This window comes from Pongo abelii, chromosome 10 (genome assembly GCF_028885655.2).
Source record: "Pongo abelii isolate AG06213 chromosome 10, NHGRI_mPonAbe1-v2.0_pri, whole genome shotgun sequence".
NCBI classification, from domain to species: Eukaryota; Metazoa; Chordata; class Mammalia; order Primates; family Hominidae; genus Pongo; species Pongo abelii.
Window position 1 is genome coordinate 84,337,970 of NC_071995.2, and position 23,773 is coordinate 84,361,742.

At 36.4% G+C, this 23,773-nt stretch overlaps 1 protein-coding gene across 4 annotated transcripts in view; it reads right to left on the reverse strand.

The window, feature by feature from the left end:
• The window catches only part of MGAT4C (MGAT4 family member C), a 480,138-nt gene that overhangs the window by 50,400 nt on the left and 405,965 nt on the right, over positions 1-23,773 (reverse strand). Inside the window, exon 3 of one of the 4 annotated variants that reach the window (XM_054527461.2) lies at positions 4,203-4,303. The exons of 2 other annotated variants lie outside the window; for them this stretch is intronic. In XM_054527461.2, coding sequence (XP_054383436.1) covers positions 4,203-4,283 — 81 coding nt within the window. In that variant the 5' untranslated portion in view covers positions 4,284-4,303. Of the gene's footprint in view, positions 1-4,202; positions 5,020-23,773 lie in introns of those variants that run through there. One more of the 4 variants, XM_054527460.1, reaches the window with a different exon arrangement.

Below are 23,773 nucleotides of genomic sequence, written 5' to 3' on the forward strand. Positions count from 1 at the left end.
AAATGATTTTTTTTCTTTATCTTTAAAAATATTCCTGAATGAACAAGCATAATATGTATCAAAAAAACCTCCACATATTATCTTGCATCTAAGACCTCTAAATGTTCTTATATGTTTAATATGTAAAACTTTAACTATGAAAAAATGTATACAGAGAAAGATTAAAGAACTACAATGACATATTAATAGTGATAGTGTGCATTTTGTACAATTATGGATGGTTGTTTTTTCTTTATACCTTTCTATATTTCGTACTTTTAAAAATATGCATATACCCATTAACCATCCCTTCTTTCCAGCTTCAAGTAATCATCATTCTACTCTGTATATGAGTAAATAACGTTAAACTGGAATACAGAATAGAATGATGGTTCTACTTTTGACTCTTCCCTTTGTCTTTTCTCAATTAATACTTTTTTTCTATTTCAAAAACATACATATAGCTTATATTTGGAACAAGGCATTTGAAAAACTCCTAAAATTCTGTATATATTATCAAAATTATGCAAAAAATATAGAGCAAAAATTCTAGAAGGGACTAGTTCTAAAGTTAAAATTGTCTTCTAAGCCTAACAGGGTTTTACTTCTCTCCCTTTCTATTTTGTAAAATTACTGCTCTTATATTGATTTTATAAAAGATATAATTTTCATTTATATAAAGACTCTTAAAGTTGCACTCTAACATCTGAATTGACAAATCAGGCCACAAAACTGTACATCATAGTGCATGAATGACAAGTAATTTCAGGTTAACTCAAGGTGGTAATTCAACTTTAAGAAGAAAGATGTCATTGGTGATAATTCAGATAAAAGAAGAAAAATGTTATTAACTATCCTACAGCCTACTCCCAATGAGATTGAAGCAGTCACTTCCATAGTCAAATGGTCAAATGTGAAGAATAAGTATCTGTGTTCTACGGACATTTATAGTAATGGTATAATTAACATTTTAAAAATGCATTTTAAAGTGTCAATTCCCTTTATTCGAGTTATCACATCTTAAAAATTTCTAATACCCGAACTAGTTTTTTTTTTTTTTTCCATTTTCAGACTCTTAAGATTAGGATTAAACCTTGTTATATTAACAACTATATGACAATCTTGATTCATTTGGCTTACTCGGATGAAACCAGAATTCAAATGTCTTTTCCTCTTGGTCACAGATTCCTTAAAGTAAATTATCAAATGATTTTTATAAATAAATAACTGAATTTAAAAATAGAAATAACCTAGATTTATTACCAGGTCCCTAAACATAATTTTTATACCAATCTTTCAGTTTATCTTTTTTTTAAATTCCCCCATGGTATAAGTTACTTATTGATTAGGAAAGAAGTTATGGTTTGAGAGCATAATAAAAATCTGCAATGAAAAACTCTTTTTAGAAAGAAATTAATAATTTCAACAGTGAAAATCAATTTTCCTATGTTCAATCTTGTAATCTATTTTGCATTATTTCCCTTGTGTAGTCGAAACATCATTGATTCATGGCATTATGTAGATAATAAACTAAAATGAAAGAATTACATAAAGTATATTTCTCTATGGCTATTCCCTAGCAGTCTCATACTAAAATACTTAAATTTCTATATTCAATAACTAAAGATGTCATGAGAGAATTAAACAGTTTTAAAAATTTATCCATTGTTGAAAAGCTCATAAAACAATATTTTTTATATGTTGTTTCAAATATTTATAACATAAAGATAGGGAAAATAGGCTATTAATAAAAGCTATGAAGAAACACTAAAATTCTAAATTCTAGGGGAACTTATTTTATGAAAGGCTGTGGGACTGTCTACATGCGTTTATCTATTTTAATCCTCCTAGGACTCCAATTACTAGATATTATCATATCTATTTATTTATTGTGGAAAAAATGAGGCTTTCGGGGATGTTTAATGAACTTTTCCAGGATTTCATAACTATTGGGACGAGGTGTATCTGACTCCCCAGACTGTGGTGTAGGACATTATGCTATGTTGTCTCTCTTCAAACAGTGAAAGTAATTAATCATCAACTCAATATAAATGCTTAGGGTTCCTGATATATACATACATATATGTTTTTAAACTGCTAAATGGTTCAATATTAGTGAATGTACAATGATACATTATGATTAATACTTATAATACTATAGATACATCCTGCAGTTATGATGGTGTATTTATGTCACCCGTCCTGAAATTTCATGTTCTTGCTAACACCGAAATTTTTAAAAATACTGTGGTAACAAAGTAAGTGTCCAAGTCCTATTCATAAGGAGTGGGTATATAAAATAAGAATAATTTTACTTTTATTTTTAATTACGTAAGCAATGCAAGAATGTAGAAAAAATAGAAGCAGTTGAATATTCTCCTCTACTCCCATCACTGTAATTCCTACTACTGATTACCATTGCTACTATAATTTGTTTTTTTAGCACATGCACACACACACGGACGCACACACAAATACTAAACACACACACACCTATTTAAAAATAACACATACATTGAACCATATCATGTTTTTGTTTCTTTCACTATATCTTGAAAATCTTTCCATATCAGCACAAATAGGTTCACTTTATTCTTTCAAATTGCTGAATAGTCTAGTTGAAACATGTTATTTAACCTACTCCCTTAGTTCCAAATACTATCTTACAAAAATGATGCAATTAAAATTCATATAAGATATCTTTGTGCCTAATTTTTTGATATAAACATATTAGTAAAATTGATGGGTCAAAAAGTAGTCTCATTTATGAGAGATACTTCCAGCTCCCCTTAGTCTTGTAATATATTCTTGTGTATTGACTGTAACATTACAAGTAGTTCAGTGTTTATTTTCTGCATTTCAAATAGATCTTCCCTCAGTAAATTTAAGCAGATCTGAGGTATTGCTGTTGACAGCTTAGTTAAATAAGCTTTCTCAGCTCTTCCAATCTGTGTGTGCATAATTTCTCTAGAGTCCAGAGGATTACTAAAAGGGATCCTTTTCAATTAAAGTAGCAACAGTGAAGCATTTGTGTACCGTACCATTTACTAAGTGGAAGGTAATCCTCATAGAAAATACACATGTTGCAATCTATTTGGATTTGATTTCTAAAGTCATTGTTAACTAGTTCTCAGTATACTATAAGTAGGTCCACATTCTAAAAGGAAAAATAGTGACAACACATAACTACAATGAATCATTATTAGGAAATCTTCAGGAAATAACGAGTTTTTCACTATCACAGTGTACCTCACTTCATAAGCAAACTGAACATACAGTGTCATAATAGAAGAGGAAAGGGCTACCGGGAGACCTCTGGGAAGCATATTCATGGGTATTTTCCTGGCTGTTGGCTCTTCTGATAACTAAACTTTTACTGTATTCCATGTTTTCTCAAAGACAATGGCTGTGACTAAGTTAAACTATCCTAGCATAAAGCATTATTTAAAGATAATTTAAAATTTTTATATTTTAAAGTAATTTTGTTACATTTTTATTTTAAAAATTATAATTTTCTGTTTTATTGGCTATTCTAATATTGAATGTTGAATTACTTAGATCAAATATTATAGCATGATGTACTATATTTCTGGCCCAGAGAACAGAATAGAAAAAATTTATTTTAAAATACACGTGGTTTTTCATGAAAGTCATATGATGAAAAACATTAACATAAAATATAGGTCATTATACGCTACACATTGTAACTGTATTTTATCTGATTAAGAATTGTGGTCCAGTTAAAATAGTTTGGTTAATGGGAAATTATCCATTTTAATGTCACATTTTGGAGTTTATGTGAATACATGTAATGCTGAAATATGTTAAGCATAATTTAATATTTCATGGTTTATCAAATAGTTCAAAAGCTTTCAATGCCCCATGGCCCTCATTATAGCTTTTACTATAATTTTCCAGAGATCTGACTAATTTCTAAAGTTCACTTCACTTTGCTAAATTAATCATTGAAATAACAGTGATGATCCATAATAATTTCATTTTTCCTATAAAAAATATTTTACATATACAGTAATTATTTATCATCAGTATAAAATATTATAGATCATAATAGCTTATCACCAACATAATATTGTGTTTTATACATTTTCCATTGACCTAAGTTGTATACATTCTCCAGGCTTTGAAAATCAAGTGTATCTAGTCAAGAAAGTATCAAACACATGCTGTTAAATCTTCCATCAACTACCTTTCCTAAATAATACCTTGTATCTTCCGGATCCCTTTGCCACACTCTTCTGCACAGTCTTTCTTACAACAAATCTGACCATGTCCTTCCCAAGCATGAGATATTCCAAGATTCCATCTGCTGATGGAAAAAAGTTCAAAGTCTTTTTCATTATTATTAAAAGCTCCTATTACCTTCTCTTGCCCTAGTAATTGACAGCATTCCATCCCAACACCATGCCCTTTGTCTGCTGACATACGCTGAACTCCTCATCGTGGCAGGGCAAGTGATGCTCTCACTATGAAGTATTGTTGATTTCTCTCTTATAGGTAAGAAGTGATCAATACTTTTTGGGGTCTGGTGTCTAACTTGTAGTTTGTCCATCACATCACCTTTAACACTTACTCTTATTTCTTTACACAACCTTTTTTTCCCCTGATAAACTCTGGGCTCATTGAAGGCAAGAAATTAGGCCCAGGTATACCTCAGAAATGTTCCCTAACAGTTTTGATTAGGATTTTAATTGATAAACTTACCATTTGAGAACACAGACAAAGCCATCTCTTTAATTAAAATTTGAGAACCCTTTAGTAGAACGTCAAGGAAATTGTTTCTGGTAATAATATACTATGGTGCTATTCTGTCAGCTATGTTGTGTGGAAAAATAGAGGTTAGGTTTTGATCCTGGTTCCTAGAGATTATAAAGATTGGGGGTAGGATTACCTTATTAAAACAAAAGCACCGAGAAAGTAAATAAGTGGGGGAAATCCATATTATGACTAAGAAATGATATAAGATCTCTCATTACATATTCCAATTATCTATATTTTCACTGTACATGTAATTATTGTGCTTACTATTTTATTGTTTTATCATTCAAACTGGAGTAGTATGCACTGTCTTCTTTATTTTCTAATTATTGTTTGCAGTATTTATTATTGAGATGGTCTTTTGGCTGACATTTATAAAAGATTGAAATGATTAAAGACAAAATATAGTAAAATGCCTGATGCTATTTAACGGACAATGGTATGAGCAGTAAAGCCTGATGATCTCCGATATTATATACATAACCATCATATTTAGCTTTTAGTATGTGCCAGGCTCTGTGTAAGAAGTTTACATCCTTCTTATTTTCATAGAAAACTTGTTATATGTCAATATCAGATCAAAAAAGACAGAGTCAAATCTAGAGTGAGTCATGGGAAAGAAAGGAGTACTAAACATCAGTGTGCAGCCAATTTGAGTGTAGGGCTGGATCTACTCTCACGAGAAAAACTGTAACAGAAAGGTTGCTGATACAATACTGACCTTACTATGCTTTTTAAATAGTACATTTAAATACATACAAACTTATGTAAACTGGTTGGAAAGAGATCTAACATGCTAAAAACCAGCAGAGTAAAATCTTTTTACAGTGTGAGAATGAGAATACAAACTTCTGTTTCAGCTTCTTTCCTTAGTCACAATTTCCTGCCTTAAAGAAAATGTCAGATGGCTCGTTCCCCCCAGAAAAGTAGAGAGGAGAACCTGCTTAAATATTTCTTGACCATTATAAATTAATTTATTATTTTCTCTATTTTCATTTTCTTCAACAAAGAGGGAGCCACTCTTCTAATTTAATACTGTTGCCCATGATATTAGTGATGACGCTTTATTTATACCTAATGAGGAACTTTACAGGATAGATGTATTGCAATTAGATCCTGTCTCAGAATTTTCTCTTTATTTGTTGATGACTGTGTGTAATTCAAGAACATTAAAAACAACTGTGAAAGTATAATTATTACAGAGGAGAAAGTGTCTGGGGATTAATTTTATTACATATAACCATATTTGGAGGGACAGTATAGAAACAGTTATTTAATAATAAACATTAAGTTTCTTAACAAGTAGCAATTGACTTGGGCAAACGTTTTTGTGCCTATTAAAAAGAGCACATTAAAAATCAAGTAAAAATTACATCAAACACATTTTTTTTCCTGTGTTGGAAATATCGTATTTCATGACAAAGACTTATAAATGAAGGAAGAAAAAAGATGGCCATAGGTGTGAGTCGTGCCATTTTACAAGAGAGACACAGGAGTATCAGCGATTGAAATAATTTTCCCATTTAGATACAACTGTTAAGTGACAGAATAAAATTTATACTTAGGTTTGTACATTTGGAATCTCATGCCAACTGGTTAAGAAAATTCATGTGAACAATTTGTACGATGCTTATGTGTATAGAATGACACTGGAGCTGAAATCAGTATGATTGTGGAATTGAAAAGATGACAGTCAATGCCAGAAATCTTCACTTTATAGCCTAAATATGAGATGATGCCTATACTATGGCTTAATATTAGTGAGTATGACTACAAGTACAGAGTTTTACATGAGATAAAACACATTAAATGAAAAGGTTCACTGGTACACTTGTATCAAAGACCAACAATAAAAAACAGTGAAAAAGTTTACTGGTATCAAACACTTGTTGAGAAATCTATTAGGTGTAAAACATTGGATTGGGACTTTTTAAAAGGAGGTTAAACAGGCAAGACTGAATTTGATTAGTATATATATTTATGCATTGTTCCCAATGGACTATTACTTATATTCTAATCCAGAAGGAAATGTTTATCATTTACTCAGTAGTTCAAAGCACATTTTATTATTAAATTATGCAAAATGGGCTAAAACTGATAATCACAGAATATTCAAGCCAGAAAAAAATGTAAAGATTATTAGTTATGCAGAAGAAAAATTCAATGCCAAAATAATCCAAGTGACCGATTTAATTTGTTATTGATAGGACAAAGACTAGCTGAAGGTTTCTTGAAGTTTGATGTAGTATATCTGAAAGAATGCAAAATTGTACTTAGAGTCTACGGTGATAGTGTTTCATGTAACCATTACATTTAGTCACCACCAAAAGCATAAAACATGTATAATCAAAGATGGGAGTAGTAGCATATTGGTGCCACACTTAAGACTGACATTCTATCTCAAATTGAATCTATCATGGTCAGTGGTTCTCTTCATATTGTAAATAATTGTTTTTTTCTTTTGAGTACAAAATGTAGTCAACTTGGGTTTCAACATTATGTATGAAATACATGCATCTTAAGCACTAGAATCAGTGTGGTAAGAGGTTAAGTAGGAACTAATAATAACTGAGTGAATAGTAGATTCATATCCCACATTTAATTTTCAGGGTCACAGTGGGATAAACCAAGTGAAACGATGGCCAAAATGGTCTGCATAGAAATTTATATAAAACATTATTTCCGTCTCTGCTGCATTCTTTTTCTCTGATTTTGCTGACCTTTTATAGTGGTATTTATTTCAGTTAAATTTGCTTACATTGTTCTTACACTTTAATGCATGAGAGCAAAATATTACATAAATATTTAAATAGACTAGATTATGAATATGTATGAATATATTAACATCAATAACAAAGCAATATATCCGTTGGAGAAAGACATGAAAATAGGAATTTTATTACAACACTGCAATGTTCAAATGATGTAAGGTTCACAAAAATAGCAACTAAAAGGAAAATCAACATTTTAGCGGCATTGATGTGGTCTACACAATATGCAAAAATGGAGCAATTTCAGATGTTTCTGGATTCCTCTTGAAATCTTTGCTATTGTGTTTTTACTTTATTCAATTTTATTTATTTATATATTTACTCGTTAACTCTTATCTTAAGTTCAGGGGTACATGTGCAAGGGGTAAATTGTGTGTCTCTGGGGTTTAGTATAGAGATTATTTCATTACCCAGGTAATACGCATAGTACCTGATAGGTAGATTTTTGATCTTCACCCTTCTCTTACCCTACACCTCAAGTGGACCCTAGTGTCTGTTGTTCTCTTATCTGTGTCCATATGTGCTAAATGCTTAGCTCCCACTTACAGGTGAGAACAGGTGGTATTTGGTTTTCTGCTCTTGTGTTAGTTCACTTAGGATAATGGCCTCCGTCTCCATCTGTGTTGCTGCAAAGGACATAAACTTGTTGTTCCTTATGGCTGTGTAAGATCCTATGGTATATATCTACCACGTTTTCTTTATGTATTCTACCACTGATGGACATTTAGATTTATTCCATGTCTTTCCTTTTGAGAATAGTGCCACAATGAATATATCTGTGTCTTTATGGTAGAATGATTTATTTTCCTTTGAGTATATTCCAAATAATAGGATTGCTGGGTTGAACGGTAGAATTACCATTTTGAGATATTTGAGAAATCGCAACACGGCTTTCCACAGTGGCTGAACTAATTTACATTCCTACCAACAGTATACAAGCCTTCCCTTTCCTCTGCAACCTTGCCAGCATCTGTCATTTTTTGACTTTTTAATAATAGTCCTGAGTGACCTACAAAGAGACTTAGACTCTCACACAATAATAATGGGAGACTCTAATACCCCGCTGTCAACATTAGACAGATCAACGAGACAGAAAGATAACAAGGATACCCAGGAATTGAACTCAGCTCTGCACCAAGCAGACCTAATAGACATCTACAGAACTCTCCACCCCAAATCAACAGAATATACATTCTTTTCAGCACCACACCACACCTATTCCAAAACTGACCACATACTTGGAAGTAAAGCTCTACTCAGCAAATGTAAAAGAACAGAAATTATAACAAACTGTCTCTCAGACCACAGTGCAATCAAACTAGAACTCAGGATTAAGAAACTCACTCAAAACCGCTCAACTACATGGAAACTGAACAATGTACTACTGAAAGACTACGGGGTACATAATGAAATGAAGGCAGAAATAAAGATGTTCTTTGAAACCAACAAGAACAAAGACACAACATACCAGAATCTCTGGGACACATTCAAAGCAGTGTGTAGAGGGAAATTTATAGCACTAAATGCCCACAAGAGAAAGCAGGAAAGATCCAAAATTGACATCCTAACATCGCACTTAAAAGAAATAGAAAAGCAAGAGCAAACACATTCAAAAGCTAGCAGAAGGCAAGAAATTACTAAAATTAGAGCAGAATTGAAGGAAATAGAGACAAAAAAAACCCTTCAAAAAATTAATGAATCCAGGAGCTGTTTTTTTGAAAGGATCAACAAAATTGATAGACTGCTAGCAAGACTAATAGAGAAAAAAAGAAGAATCAAATAGATGCAATAAAAAATGATAAAGGGGATATCACCACTGATCCCACAGAAATACAAACTACATCAGAGAATACTACAAACACCTCTACGCAAATAAACTAGAAAATCTAGAATAAATGGATAAATTCCTCAACACATACACTCTTCCAAGACTAAACCAGGAAGAAGTTGAATCTCTGAATAGACCAATAACAGGAGCTGAAATTGTGGCAATAATCAATAGCTTACCAACCAAAAAGAGTCCAGGACCAGATGGATTCACAGCCGAATTCTACCAGAGGTATATGGAGGAACTGGTACCATTCCTTCTGAAACTATTCCAATCAATAGAAAAAGAGGGAATCCTCCCTAACTCATTTTACGAGGCCAGCATCATCCTGATACCAAAGCTGGGCAGAGACACAACCAAAAAACAGAATTTTAGACCAATATCCTTGATGAACATTGATGCAAAAATCCTCAATAAAATACTGGCAAACCAAATCCAGCAGCACATCAAAAAGCTTATCCCCAATGATGAGGTGGGCTTCATCCCTGGGATGCAAGGCTGGTTCAATATACACAAATCAATAAATGTAATCCAGCATATAAACAGAACCAAAGACAAAAACCACATGATTATCTCAATAGATGCAGAAAAGGCCTTTGACAAAATTCAACAATGCTTCATGCTAAAAACTCTCAATAAATTAGGTATTGATGGGACGTATCTCAAAATAGTAAGAGCTACCTGTGACAAACCCACAGCCAATATCATACTGAATGGGAAAAACTGGAAGCATTCCCTTTGAAAACTGGCACAAGACAGGGATGCCCTCTCTCACCACTCCTATTCAACATAGTGTTGGAAGTTCTGGCCAGGGCAATTAGGCAGGAGAAGGAAATAATGGGTATTCAATTAGGAAAAGAGGAAGTCAAATTGTCTCTGTTTGCTGACGACATGACCGTATATCTAGAAAACACCATTGTCTCAGCCCAAAATCTCCTTAAGCTGATAACCAACTTTGGCAAAGTCTCAGGATACAAAGTCAATGTACAAAAATCACAAGCATTCTTATACAGCAATAACAGACAAATAGAGAGCCAAATAATGAGTGAACTCCCATTCACAATTGCTTCAAAGAGAATAAAATACCTAGGAATCCAACTTATAAGGGACATGAAGGACCTCTTCAAGAGGAACTACAAATAACTGCTCAATGAAATAAAAGAGGATACAAACAAATGGAAGAACATTCCATGCTCATGGGTAGGAAGAATCAATATCGTGAAAATGGCCATACTACACAAGGTAATTTATAGATTCAATGCCATCCCCATCAAGCTACCAATGACTTTCTTCACAGAATTGGAAAAAACTACTTTAAAGTTCATATGGAACCAAAAAAGAGCCCGCATCACCAAGTCAATCCTAAGCCAAAAGAACAAAGCTGGAGGCATCACGCTACCTGGCTTCAAACTATACTACAAGTCTACAGTAACCAAAACAGCATGGTACTGGTAGCAAAACAGAGATATACATCAATGGAACAGAACAGAGCCCTCAGAAATAACGCTGCATATCTACAACTATCCGATCTTTGACAAACCTGAGAAAAACAAGCAATGGGGAAAGGATTCCCTATTTCATAAATGGTGCTGGGAAAACTGGCTAGCCATATGTAGAAAGCTGAAACTGGATCCCTTCCTTACACCTTATAGAAAAATTAATTCAAGATGGATTAAAGACTTAAACGTTAGACCTAAAACCATAAAAACCCTAGAAGAAAACCTAGGCATTACCATTAAGGACATAGGCATGGGCAAGGATTTCATGTCTAAAAACACCAAAATCAATGGCAACAAAAGACAAAATTGACAAATAGGATCTAACTAAACTAAAGAGCTTCTGCACAGCAAAAGAAACTACCATCAGAGTGAACAGGCAACCTACAAAATGGGAGAAAATTTTCGCAACCTACTCGTCTGACAAAGGGCTAGTATCCAGAATCTACGATGAACTCAAACAAATTTACAAGAAACAAACAAACAACCCCATCAAGAAGTGGGCAAAGGATATGAACAGACACTTCTCAAAAGAAGACATTTATGTTGCCAAAAGACACCTGAAAAAATGCTCATCATCACTGGCCATCAGAGAAATGCAAATCAAAACCACAATGAGATACCATCTCACACCAGTTAGAATGGCAATCATTAAAAGTCAGGAAACAACAGGTGCTGGAGAGGATGTGGAGAAATAGGAACACCTTTACACTGTTGGTGGGACTGTAAACAAGTTCAACCCTTGTGGAAGTCAGTGTGGCGATTCCTCAGTGATCTAGAAATAGAAATACCATTTGACCCAGCCATCCCATTTCTGGGTATATACCCAAAGGACTATAAATCATGCTGCTATAAAGACACATGCACATGTATGTTCATTGTGGCACTTTTCACAATAGCAAAGACTTGGAACCAACCCAAATGTCCAACAATGATAGACTGGATTAAGAAAATGTGGCACATATACACCATGGAATACTATGCAGCCATAAAAAATGATGAGTTCATGTCCTTTGTAGGGACATGGATGAAATTGGAAATCATCATTCTCAGTAAACTATTGCAAGGACAAAAAACCAAACACTGCATGTTCTCACTCATAGATGGGAACTGAACAATGAGAACACATGGACACAGGAAGGAGAACATCACACTCTGGGGACTGTTGTGGGGTGGGGGGAGGGGGGAGGGATAGCTTTAGGAGATATACCTAATGCTAAATGATGAGTTAATGGGTGCAGCACACCAGCATGGCACATGTATACGTATGTAACTAACCCACACATTGTGCACATGTACCCTAAAACTTAAAGTATAATAATAAAAAAAAATAGCGATTACGACTGGTGTGAGTTGGTATCTCATTGTGAGGTTGATTTGCATTTCTCTAATTATTAGTAATGTTGAGCATTTTTTCATATGTTTGTTGGCCATGTGTATGTCTTCTTTTGAAAAGTGTCTGTGTGTGTCCTTTGCCCACTACATAATGGGGTTGTTTGATTTTGCTTATTAATTTGTTTAAATTCCTTATATATTCTGGATATTAGACTTTTGCTAGAGGCATAGTATGCAAATATTTTCTACCATTTTTTGGTTGTTTGTTTAACTCTGTTGATAGTTTCTTTCACTGTGGAGAAGCTTTTCAGTTTAATTAGGTCCCATTTGTCAATTTTTGTTTTTGTTGCAATTATTTTTAGCATCTTTGTCATGAAATCTTTGCCAGGTCCTATGTCCAGAATGGTATTTCCTAGATTATCTTCTATAGTTTATATCATTTCAGGTTTAACATTTAAGTCTTTAAATCATCTTGAGTTGATTTTTGTATATGGTGTAAGGAAGGTGTCTATATTTAGTTTTTGACATATGGCTAGCTAGTTATCCCAGTACCATTTGTTGAATAGGGAGTCCTTTCTCCATAGCTTGTTTTTGTAGACTTTGTTCAAGGTCAGATGGTTTTAGCTGTGCAGCATTATTTCTGTGATCTCTATTCTGTTCCTTGGTCTATGTGTCTGTTTTTGTACCAGAACCATGCTGTTTTGGTTGCTGTATCCCTGTAGTATAGTTTCAAGTTGGGTAATGTGATGCCTCCTCCGTTGTTCTTTTTGCTTAGGCTTGCCTTGGCTATTCAAGCTCTTTTTTATTTCATATGACTTTTCGGATAGTTTTTTCCCCTTAGTTTTGTAAAGAATGCCATTTGTAGTTTAATAGTTGAATCTTTAGATTGCTTTGGGCAGTATGGCTATTTTAAAATATTGATTCTTTCTAATAATGAGCATGGAATGTTTTTTCATTTGTTTATATTGTCTTTGATTTCTTAGAGCAGTATTTTATCTCTCACTGTGGAAGTCTTTCACCTCCCTAGTTAGCTGTATTTCTAGGTTTTTTTTTTCTTTTTATGGCTATTGTAAACGGGATTGCATTCGTGATTTGGCTCTCAGCTTGGATGTTGTATGGAAATGCTACTGATTTTGGTACATTTGTTTTGTATCCTGAAACTTTGCTGAAGTTGTTTATCAGATCAAAGAGCTTTGGGAAAGAGACTATGGGGTTTTCTAGGTATAAAATCATATTCTCTGCAAAAATGGATAGTTTGACTTCCTCTGTTTCAATTACTATGCCTTTTATTTCTTTTGCCTGATTACTCTGGCTAAGACTTCCAGTACCATGTTGAATGGGAGTGGTGAAAGAGGGTATACTTTTCTTGTTCCAGTTCCCAAAAGCTTCCAGCTCTTGCTCTTTCATTATGATGTTGGCTGTGGGCTTTTATTTTACTTTTTGATGGCTCTTATTTTTTTAATATATCCCTCCAATACGTAGTTTGTTGAAGGTTTTTAATATGAAGGGATACTGAATTTTATTGAATGCTTTTTTCTGTATCTGATGAGATGATCATGTGTTTTTGGTTTTAGTTCTGTTTATCTGACAAATCACATTTATTGATTTGCATATGTTGAACCAGCCTTGCATCCCAGGGATGAATCCTGATTGATAATGGTGGAGTAGCTTTAGACGTGCTGCTGGATTCAGTTTGCTAGTATTTTGATGTGGATTTTCGCATCTGTGTCTACCAAGCATATTGGCATGAAGTTTTCTGTTTTCGTTGTGTCTCTGCCAGGTTTCAGTATCAGGATGATGCTAGCCTCCTAGAATGAGTTAGGAAGGAACTGTCCTTCTCTTCAAATTTTTGGAAGAGTTTCAGAAGGAATAGTACCCACTCTTCTTTATACATTGGTAGAATTTGACTGTGAATCCATCTAGTCATGGGCTTTTTCTGATTTATAGGCTTTTTATTACTGATCCTATATTGGAAGTCATTGGTCTCCAGGGATTCATTTTCTTTCGGGTTCAATTTGGGAGGTTATATCTCTCAGAATTGACCGATTATTTTTTCCAGATTTTCTACCTTGTGTGCATAGAAATGTGCATAGTAGTCTATGAGGGTTTTTTGTTGTTGTTGTTTTTAAATTTTTTTTATTATACTTTAAATTCTGGAGTACATGTGCAGAAAGTGCAGGTTCATTGCATAGGTATACATGTGCCATAGGGGTTTGCTGCACTCATCAACCTGTCATCTATATTAGGTATTTCTCCTAATGCTATCCCTACCCTAGCCCCTGACACCCCAACAGGCCCTGGTGTGTGATGTTCCCCTCCCTGTGTCCATGTGTTCTCATTGTTCAACTCCCACTTATGTGTGAGAACATGCAGTGTATGGTTTTCTGTTCTTGTGCTATTTTGCTGAGAATGATGGTTTCCAGCTTCATCCATGTACCTGCAAAGAACATGAACTCATCCTTTTTTATGGCTGCATAGTATTCCATGGTGTATATGTGACACATTTTCTTATCTAGTTTATCACTGATGGGCATTTGAGTTGGTTCCAAGTCTTTGCTATTGCGAACAGTGCCACAATAAACATACGTGTGCTTGTGTCTTTATAGTACAATGATTTCTAACCCTTTGGGTATGTACCCAGTAATGGGATTGCTGGGTCATATAGTATTTCTAGTTCTAGATCCTTGATAAATTGCCACCGTCTCTTCCACAATGGTTGAACTAATTTACACTCCTACCAGCAGTGTAAAAGCATTTCTATTTCTCCACAACCTCTCCAGCATCTGTTGTTTCCTAACTTTTTAATGATCACCATTCTTATTAGCATGAAACAGCATCTTGGCATCTCAGTGGTTTTGCTTTGCATTTCTCTAATGACCACTGATGATGAACTTTTTTTCATATGTTTGTTGGCTGCATAAATGTCTTCTTTTGAAAAGTGTCTGTTCATATCCTTTGTGCACTTTTTGATGGGGTTGTTTTTTTCTTGTAAATTTGTTGAAGTTATTTCTAGATTCTGGATATTAGCCCTTTTTCAGATGAATAGATTGCAAACATTTTCTCCCATTCTATGATGATAGTTTCTTTTGCTGTGCAGAAGCTCTTTAGTTTCATTAGATCCCATTTGTCAGTTTTGGCTTTTGTGGCCATTTCTTTTGGTGTTTTAGTCATGAAGTTTTTGCCCATGCAAATGTCCTGAATGGTATTGCCTAGGTTGTCTTCTAGGGTTTTTATTGTTTTAAGTCTTATATTTAAGTCTTTAGTCCATCTTGGGTTAATTTTTATATAAGGTGTAAGGAGGGGACCCCATTTCAGCTTTCTGCATATGGCTAGCCAGTTTTCCCAACACCATTTATTAAATAGGGAATCCTTTCCCCATTGCTTGTTTTTGTCAGGTTTGTCAAAGATAAGATGGTTGTAGATGTGTGATGTTATTTCTAAGGCCTCTGTTCTCTTCCATTGGTCTATATATCTTCTTGGTGGCAGTACCATGCTGTTTTTATTACTGTAGCCTTGTATTATAGTTTGAAGTCAGGTAGCATGATGCCTCCAGCTTTGTTCTTTTGGCTTAGGATTGTCTTGGATATGCAGACTCCTTTTTGGTTCTATATGAAATTTAAAGTAGTTTTTTCCAATTCCGCGATGAAAGTCAATGGTAGCTTGCTGGGGATAGCATTGAATCTATAAATTACTTTAAGCAGTATGGCCATTTTCACGAAATTGATTCTTCCTCTCCATGAGCATGGAATGTTTTTCCATTTGTTTGTGTCATCTCTGATTTCCTTGAGCAGTGGTTTGTAGTTCTCCTTGAAGAGGTTCTTCACATCCCTTTTAAGTTGTATTCCTAAGTATTTTATTTTCTTTGAAGCAATTGTGAATGGGAGTTCACTCATGATTTGGCTCTCTGTCTGTTATTGGTGTATAGGTATGCTTGTAATTTTTGCACATTGATTTTGTATCCTGAGACTTTGCTGAAGTTGCTTATCAGCTTAATGAGATTTTGGGCTGAGACGATGGGGTTTTCTAAATATAAAATCATGTCATCTGCAAACAGAGACACTTTGACTTCCTCTTTTCTTAATTGAATAGCCTTTATTTCTTTCTCTTGCCTGATTGCCCTGGCCAGAACTTCCAATATTATGTTGAATAGGAGTGGTGAGAGAGGGCGTCTGTGTCTTGTGCTGGTTTTCAAAAGGAATGCTTCCAGTTTTTGCCCATTCAGTATGATATTGGCTGAGTGTTTGTCATAAATAACTCTTATTATTTTGAGATACATTCCATCAATACCTAGTTTATTGAGACTTTTCAGCATGAAGGACTGTTGAGTTTTGATGAAGGCCTTTCCTCATCTATTGAGATAATCTTGTGGTTTTTGTCATTGGTTCTGTTTATGTGATGGATTACATTTATTGATTTGAGTATTTTGAAACAGCTTTGCAACCCCAGCATGAAGCCAACTTGACTTTGGTGGATAAGCTTTTTGATGTGCTGCTGGATTCGGTTTCCAGTATTTTATTGATTTTCGCATCAATGTTCATTAGGGATATTGGCCTGAAATTGTCTTTATTTGTTGTGTCTCTGCCAGGTTTTGGAATTAGGATGACCCTGGCCTCATAAAATGAGTTAGGGAGATGTCCCTCTTTCTCTGTTGTTTGGAATAGTTTCAGAAGGTATGATACCAGCTCCTCTTTGTACCTCTGGTAGAATTTGCCTGTGAATCGGTCTGGTCCTGGGCTTTTTTTGGTTGGTAGGCTATTACCCCTCAATTTCAGAACTTGTTATTGGTCTATTCAGGGATTCAACTTCTTCCTGGTTTAGTATTGGGAGGGTGTATGTGTCCAGGAACTTATCCATTTCTTCTAGATTTTCTACTTTATTTGTGTAGAAGTGTTTAAAGTATTTTCTAATGGTAGTTTGTATTTCTGTGAGATCAGTGGTGACATCCCCTTGATCATTTTTTATTGCATCTATTTGATTCTTCTCTCTTTTCTTCTTTATTAGTCTGGCTGGCAGTCTATTGATTTTGTTGATCTTTTCAAAAATCCAGCTCCTGGATTCATTGATTTTTTGAAGAGTTTTTCGTGTTTCTATCTCCTTCAGTTCTGCTCTAATCTTAGTTACTTTTTGCCTTCCACTAGCTTTTGAATTTGTTTGCTCCTGCTTCTCTGGTACTTTTAAATGTGATATTAGGGTATCAATTTTAGGTATTTCCTGCTTTCTCTTGTGGGCATTTGCTGCTATAAATTTCCCTCTACACACTGCTTTAAATGTGTCCCAGAGATTCTGGTATGTTTTGTCTTTGTTCTCACTGATTTCAAAGAACATCTTTATTTCTGCCTTCATTTCATTATTTACACAGTAGTCATTCAGGAGCAGGTTGTTCAGTTTCCATGTAGTTGTGCAGTTTTGAGTGAGTTTCTTAATCCTGAGTTCTTATTTGATTGCACTGTGGTCTGAGAGACTGTTTGTTATTATTTCCATTCTTTTGCATTTGCTGAGGAGTATTTTACTTCCAATTATTTGGTCAATTTTAGAATATGTGGAATGTGGTGCTGAGAAGAATGTATACTCTATTGATGTGGGGTGGAGAGTTCTTTCGATGTATATCAGATCTGCTTGGTCCAGAGAGGATTTCAAGTCCTGGATATCCTTGTTAATTTTCTGTATTGTTGATCTGTCTAATATTGTCAGTGGCATGTTAAAGTCTCCCACTATTATTGTGTGGGAGTCTAAGTGTTGGGGTGATCAGACCCAACACCAGGTCATGGGGGTGACGAAGTCCGGTGGAGTCAAAGGAATGGGAAATGACAGTTTGAGAGAGAAAGTGGGTCCATGGGGCCAACGCTAGTATGGAGGCTGCGAAGGCCCAGAGCTCTGGAAGCCCACACTTTTTATTGGTGATCAAACAAAGAAATAGGTGGTGAGAATGTGGGGGTTGAAAGGGCAAGTGCATGATCTACAGGTATGATGGTTTAGCATTTCCTTTGAAGCATATGGGACATATTCTGCTACTTGAGATAATGGGGAGCATGTTCTTCTAGTTTAAGCTAGAAGCAAGGAGCCATCAAGTCTAGACTCATTCCAGAGGCCACTAGGGGTTTATGCCCTGAGCCCTCGACATTATATCAGACACACGAGCCCTGCCTCAGCTTTTTTCCCAACACTTAGCTTTTTCCCAACACTAAGTCTCTTTGTAGGTCTCTAAGAACTTGTTTCATGAATCTGTGTGCTCCTGTATTGGGTGCATATATATTTAGGATAGTTAGCTCTTCTTGTTGCATTGATCCCTTTACCATTATGTAATGCCCTTCTTTGTCTCTTTTGATCTTTGTTGTTTCAACCCTTGCTTTTTTTTCTTTCCATTTGCTTTGTAAATATTCCTCCATCCCTCTATTTTGAGCTTATATGTGTCTTTGCATGTGAGATGGGTCTCCTGAATACAGCACACCGATGGGTCTTGACTCTATCCAATTTGCAAGTCTTTGTCTATTAATTGTGGCATTTAGCCCATTTACATTTAAGGTTAATATTGTTATGTGAGTTTGATCCTGCCTTTATGATGCTAGCTGGTTATTTTGCCCGTTAGTTGATGCAGTTTCTTCATAGTGTTGATGGTCTTTACAATTTGGCATGTTTTTGCAGTGGCTGGTACCAGTTGATCCTTTCCATGTTTAATGCTTCTTTCAGGAGCTCTTGTAAGGCAGGCCTGGTGATGAGAAAATCTCTCAGGATTTGCTTGTCTGTAAAAGGTTTTTTTTCTCCTTCGCTTATGAAGCTTAGTTTGGGTGGATATAAAATTCTGGGTTGAACATTCTTTTCTTTAAGAATGTTGAATATTGGCCCCGCTCTCTTCTGTCTTGTAGGGTTTCACTGTTAGTCTGATGGGCTTCCCTTTGTGGGTAACCCGACCTTTCTCTCTGGCTGCCCTTAATATTTTTTTCCTTCATTTCAACCTTGGTGAATCTGACGATTATGTTTCTTGCGGTTGCTCTTTTCGAGGAGTATCTTTGTGATGTTCTCTGTATTTCCTGAATTTGAATTTTGGCCTGCCTTGTTAGGTTGGGGAAGTTCTCCTGGATAATATCCTGAAGAGTGTTTTCCAACTTGGTTCCATTCTCACCATCACTTTCAGGTACACCAATCAAATGTAGATTTGGTCTTTTCACATAGTCCTATATTTCTTGGAGGCTTTGTTCATTTCTTTTTACTCTTTTTTCTCTAATCTTGTCTTCTCACTTTATTTCATTGAGTTGACCTTCGATCTCTGATATCTTTTCTTCCACTTGATGGATTCGGCTATTGATACTTTTGTATGCTTCATGAAGTTCTTGTGCTGTGTTTTTCAGCTCCATCAGGTCTTTTATGTTCTTCTCTAAACTGGTTATTCTAGTTAACAATTCATCTAACCTTTTTTCAAGGCTCTTAGCTTCCTTGCAGTTGGTTAGAACATGCTCCTTTAGCTCAGAGGAGTTTGTTATTACTCACCTTCTGAAGCCTTCTTCTGTTAATTTGTCAAACTCATTCTCCATCCAGTTTTGTTCCCTTGCTAGCAAGGAATTGTGATCCTTTGAAGGAAAAGAGGGGTTCTGGTTTTTGGAATTTTCAGCATTTTTGCACTGGTTTTTTGCTTTGTTTGTGGATTTATCTACCTTTGATCTTTGAAGTCAGTGACCTTCAGTTGGGTTCTCTGAGTGGATGTCCTTTTTGTTGATGTTGATACTATTCCTTTCTGTTTGTTAGTTTTCCTTCTAACAGTCAGGCCCTTCTGCTGCAGATCTGCTGGAGTTTGCTGGAAGTCCACTACAGACCCTGTTTACCTGGGTACCACCAGCAGACGCTGCAGAACAACCAAGATTGCTGCCTGTTCCTTCCTCTAGAAGCTTTGTCCCAGAGGGGCACCTGCCAGATGCCAGCCCATTACAGAGCTCTCCTGTATGAGGTGTCTGTTGGCCCCTACTGGGAAGAATCTCCCAGTCAGGATTCACAGGAGTCAGGGACCCACTTAAGGAGGCAGTGTATCCCTTATCAGAGCTCAAACACTGTGCTGGGAGATCTGCTGCTCTCTTTGGAGCTGCCAGGCAGGGAAGTTTAAGTCTGCTGAAGCTGTGCCCCCAGTCGCCTCTTCCCCCAGGTGCTCTGTTCCAGGGAGGTGGGGCTTTTATCTGTAAGTCCCTGACTGGGGCTGCTGCCTTTTTTTCAGAGATGCCCTGCCCAGAGAGGAGTGAATCTGGAGAGGCAGTCTGGCTGCAGTGGCCTTGCTGAGTTGCAGTGGGCTCTGCCCAGTTCGAACTTCCCCATGGCTGTGTTTGCAGAGTGAGTGTAAAACCGCCTACTTAAGCCTCAGCAATGGTGGAAGCCCCTCTCACCACCAAGCTTGAGTGTCCCAGGTAGAGTTCAGACTGCTGTGCTAGCAGCGAGAATTTCAAGCCAGTGGATCTTAGCTTGCTGGGCTCCATGGCATGGGACCCACCAAGCCAGACCACTTGGCTCCCTGGCTTCAGCCCCCTTTCCAGGGGAGTGAATGATTCTGTCTCACTGGCATTCTGGGCACCACTGGGGTATGAAAAAAAAAAAAAAAAAAAAAAAAAAAAAAAAAAAACTCCTGCAGCTAGCTCAGTGTCCGCCCAAACTGCTGCCGAGTTTTGTGCTGGAAACTGAGGGTCCTGGTGGTGTGGGCACTGGAGTGAATCTCCTGGTCTGTGGGTTGCGAACACCATGGGAAAGCACAGTGTCTGGGCCAGAGTGCATGGTACAGTCCTAATGGCTTCCCTTGGCTAGGAGAGGGAGTTTCCCGACCCCTTGTGCTACCCAGGTGAGGCAATGCCCCACCCTGCTTCAACTCACCCTCATTGGGCTGCACCCCCTGTCCAACCAGTCCCAGTGAGATGAATTGAGTACCTTAGTTGGAAATGCTGACATCACCCGCCTTCTGCGTTAATCTGGCTGGTTGCTGCAGACCGGAGCTTTTCTTATTCAGCCATCTTGCCCATTTTTTTTTCTTTCTGTTAGCTCAGTGGTAATGTCCCATTTACCATTTCTGATTGTGTTTATTTGGATCGTCTTTCTTTTTTATTAGTGTAGCTACTTGTCTGTCCATCTTATTTATTCTCTCAAAAAACAAATTCCTAATTTTGTTGATTTTTTTTATGGTTTGTGTGTCCCCAATTCCTTCAGTTCTGATTTTGGTTATTTTTTGTCTTCTCCTAGCTTTGAAGTTTCTGCAGTTCCCCTAGGTCTGATGTTATGTTATTAATTTTAAATCTTTCTAACTTTTGATGTGGCTGTTTAGCACCATAATTTTCCCTCTTAACATTACTTTTGCTTTGTCCCAGAGATTCTGGTATGTTGTATCTTTGTTCTCATAAGTTTCAAAGAATTTATTGATTTCTGCCTTAATCTCATTGTTTACCCACAAGTCCTTCAGGATTAGGTTGTTTAATTTCCATGTAATTACATGGTTTTGAGTTATTTTCTTAGTATTGACTTAAATTCTTATAGTGCTGTGGTCTGATTCTGTGGTTAGTGTGATTTTGCTTTTTTAGATTTTCCTGAGAATTGTTTTATGGACAATTGTGCAGTCAATTTCAGAGTATACACCATGTGCACGTGAAAAGAATGTATATTCTGTTGTTTTTGGGTGCAGAGTTCTGTAGGTGTCTATTAGGTCCATTCAGTTGAGTTCAGATCCTGAATATCTTCATTAGTTTTCTGTTCCGATGATCTCCCTAATGTGCTCAGTGGGGTGTTGAAACCTCCCACTGTTATTGTGTGGCTATCTCACCCTCTTCATAGGTCTCAAAGCACTTGCTTTATGAATCTGAGTGTGCCTGTGTTGGGTGTATATATATTCAGGATTATTAGGTCTTCTTGTTGAATTGATTCCTCTACCATTATGTAATACACTTCTTTGTCTTTTTTGAACTTTGTTGGTTTAAAGTCTGTTTTGTCTGGAATTAGAATAGCAATGCCTGCTTTTTTGTTTTCCATTTCCTTGGCAGATTTTTCTCCATCCATTAACTTTAAGCCTATGGATGACATTGTATGTGAGATGAGTTTCTTGAAGACAGCATATCATTGGGTCTTGCTTCTTTATCCAACCTGCCACTTTGTGCCTTTTAATTCAGGCCTTTAGCCTGGTTACATTCAAGGTTAATACTGATATGTGTGGATTTGATCCTGTCATTGTGTTGTTAGCTCGTTTTTATGCAAACTTGTTTGTGTAGTTGCTTTATAGTGTCAATGGTTTCTGTAGTTAAATGTGTTTTTGTTGTATCTAGTCGCAGTCTTTCCTATCCATATTTGGCACTACCTTCAGGACCTCTTGTACGACAGGTCTGATGCAAGGAATTCTCATAGCATTTGCTTGTCTGAAAAGAATCTTACGTGTCCTTTGCTTATGAAGATTAGTTTGGCTAGACACAAAATTCTTTGTTGGAATTTCATTAAGAATGCTGAATGGGAGCTTGAGGTGGGCAGATCACAGGGTCAGGAGATCGAGACCATCCTGGCTAACACAGTGAAACCCCATCTCTACTAAAAAAAATACAAAAAATTAGCTGGGCATGGTGGCAGGTACCTGTAGTCCCAGCTACTTGGGAGGCTGAGGAAGGAGAATGGTGTGAACCCAGAAGGCAGAGCTTGCAGTGAGGTGAGATCATGCCACTGCACTCCAGCCTGGGCAACAGAGCGAGACTCCGTCTCAAAAAAAAAAAAAAAGATTGCTGAATATAGGCCCCCAATATTTTCTGGCTTATAGAGTTTCTGTCAAAAAGTCTGCTGGTAGCCTGATGGTGTTCCCATTGCAAGTGACCTTCTCTCTAGCTGCATTTAACCTTTTTTCTTTCATTTCAATCTTAGAGAAGCTGATGACTGTGAGTCTTGGGGATGGTCATCTTATGTAGTATCTCACAAAGGTTCTCTGCATTTTCTGAATTTGAATATTGTGTTCTCTCTAGTGAAGTTGAGGAAATTTTCATGGGTGATATCATCTGTATTAGTCAGGGTTCCCTAGAGAGACAGGACTAATATGATAGATGTGTATATAAAAGTGAGTTTATTAAGGAGTTTTGACTTACACAATCACAAGGTGAAGTCCCACAATAGGTCGTCTGCAAGCTGAGGAGCAAGTCAGTCCAAGTCCAAAACCTCAAAAGTAGGAAAACCAACAGTGAAGCCTTCAGTCTGTGATCGAAGGCCTGATAGCCCCTGGCAAACCACTGGTGTAGGCCCAAGAGTCTAAAAGCTGAAGAACTTGGAGTCCAATGTTCAAGGGCAGGAAGCATCCAGCAGAGGTAAAAGAAGGAGGTCAGAAGACTCAGCCAGTCTAGTCCTTCCACATTCTTCTGCCTGCTTTTATTCTAGCCACACTGGCAGCTGATTAGATTGTGCCCACCCAGATTGAGAATGGGTCTGCCTTTTCCTGTCCACTGACTCAAATATTAATCTCCTTTGGCATCACCCTCACAGACACACACAGGAACAATACTTTACATCCTTCATTCAAATCAAGTTGACAATATTGACCATCACATCCTCCAATATGGTTTTCAAGTTGTTTGCTTTCTCTCCCTCTCTTTCAGGGATGTCAA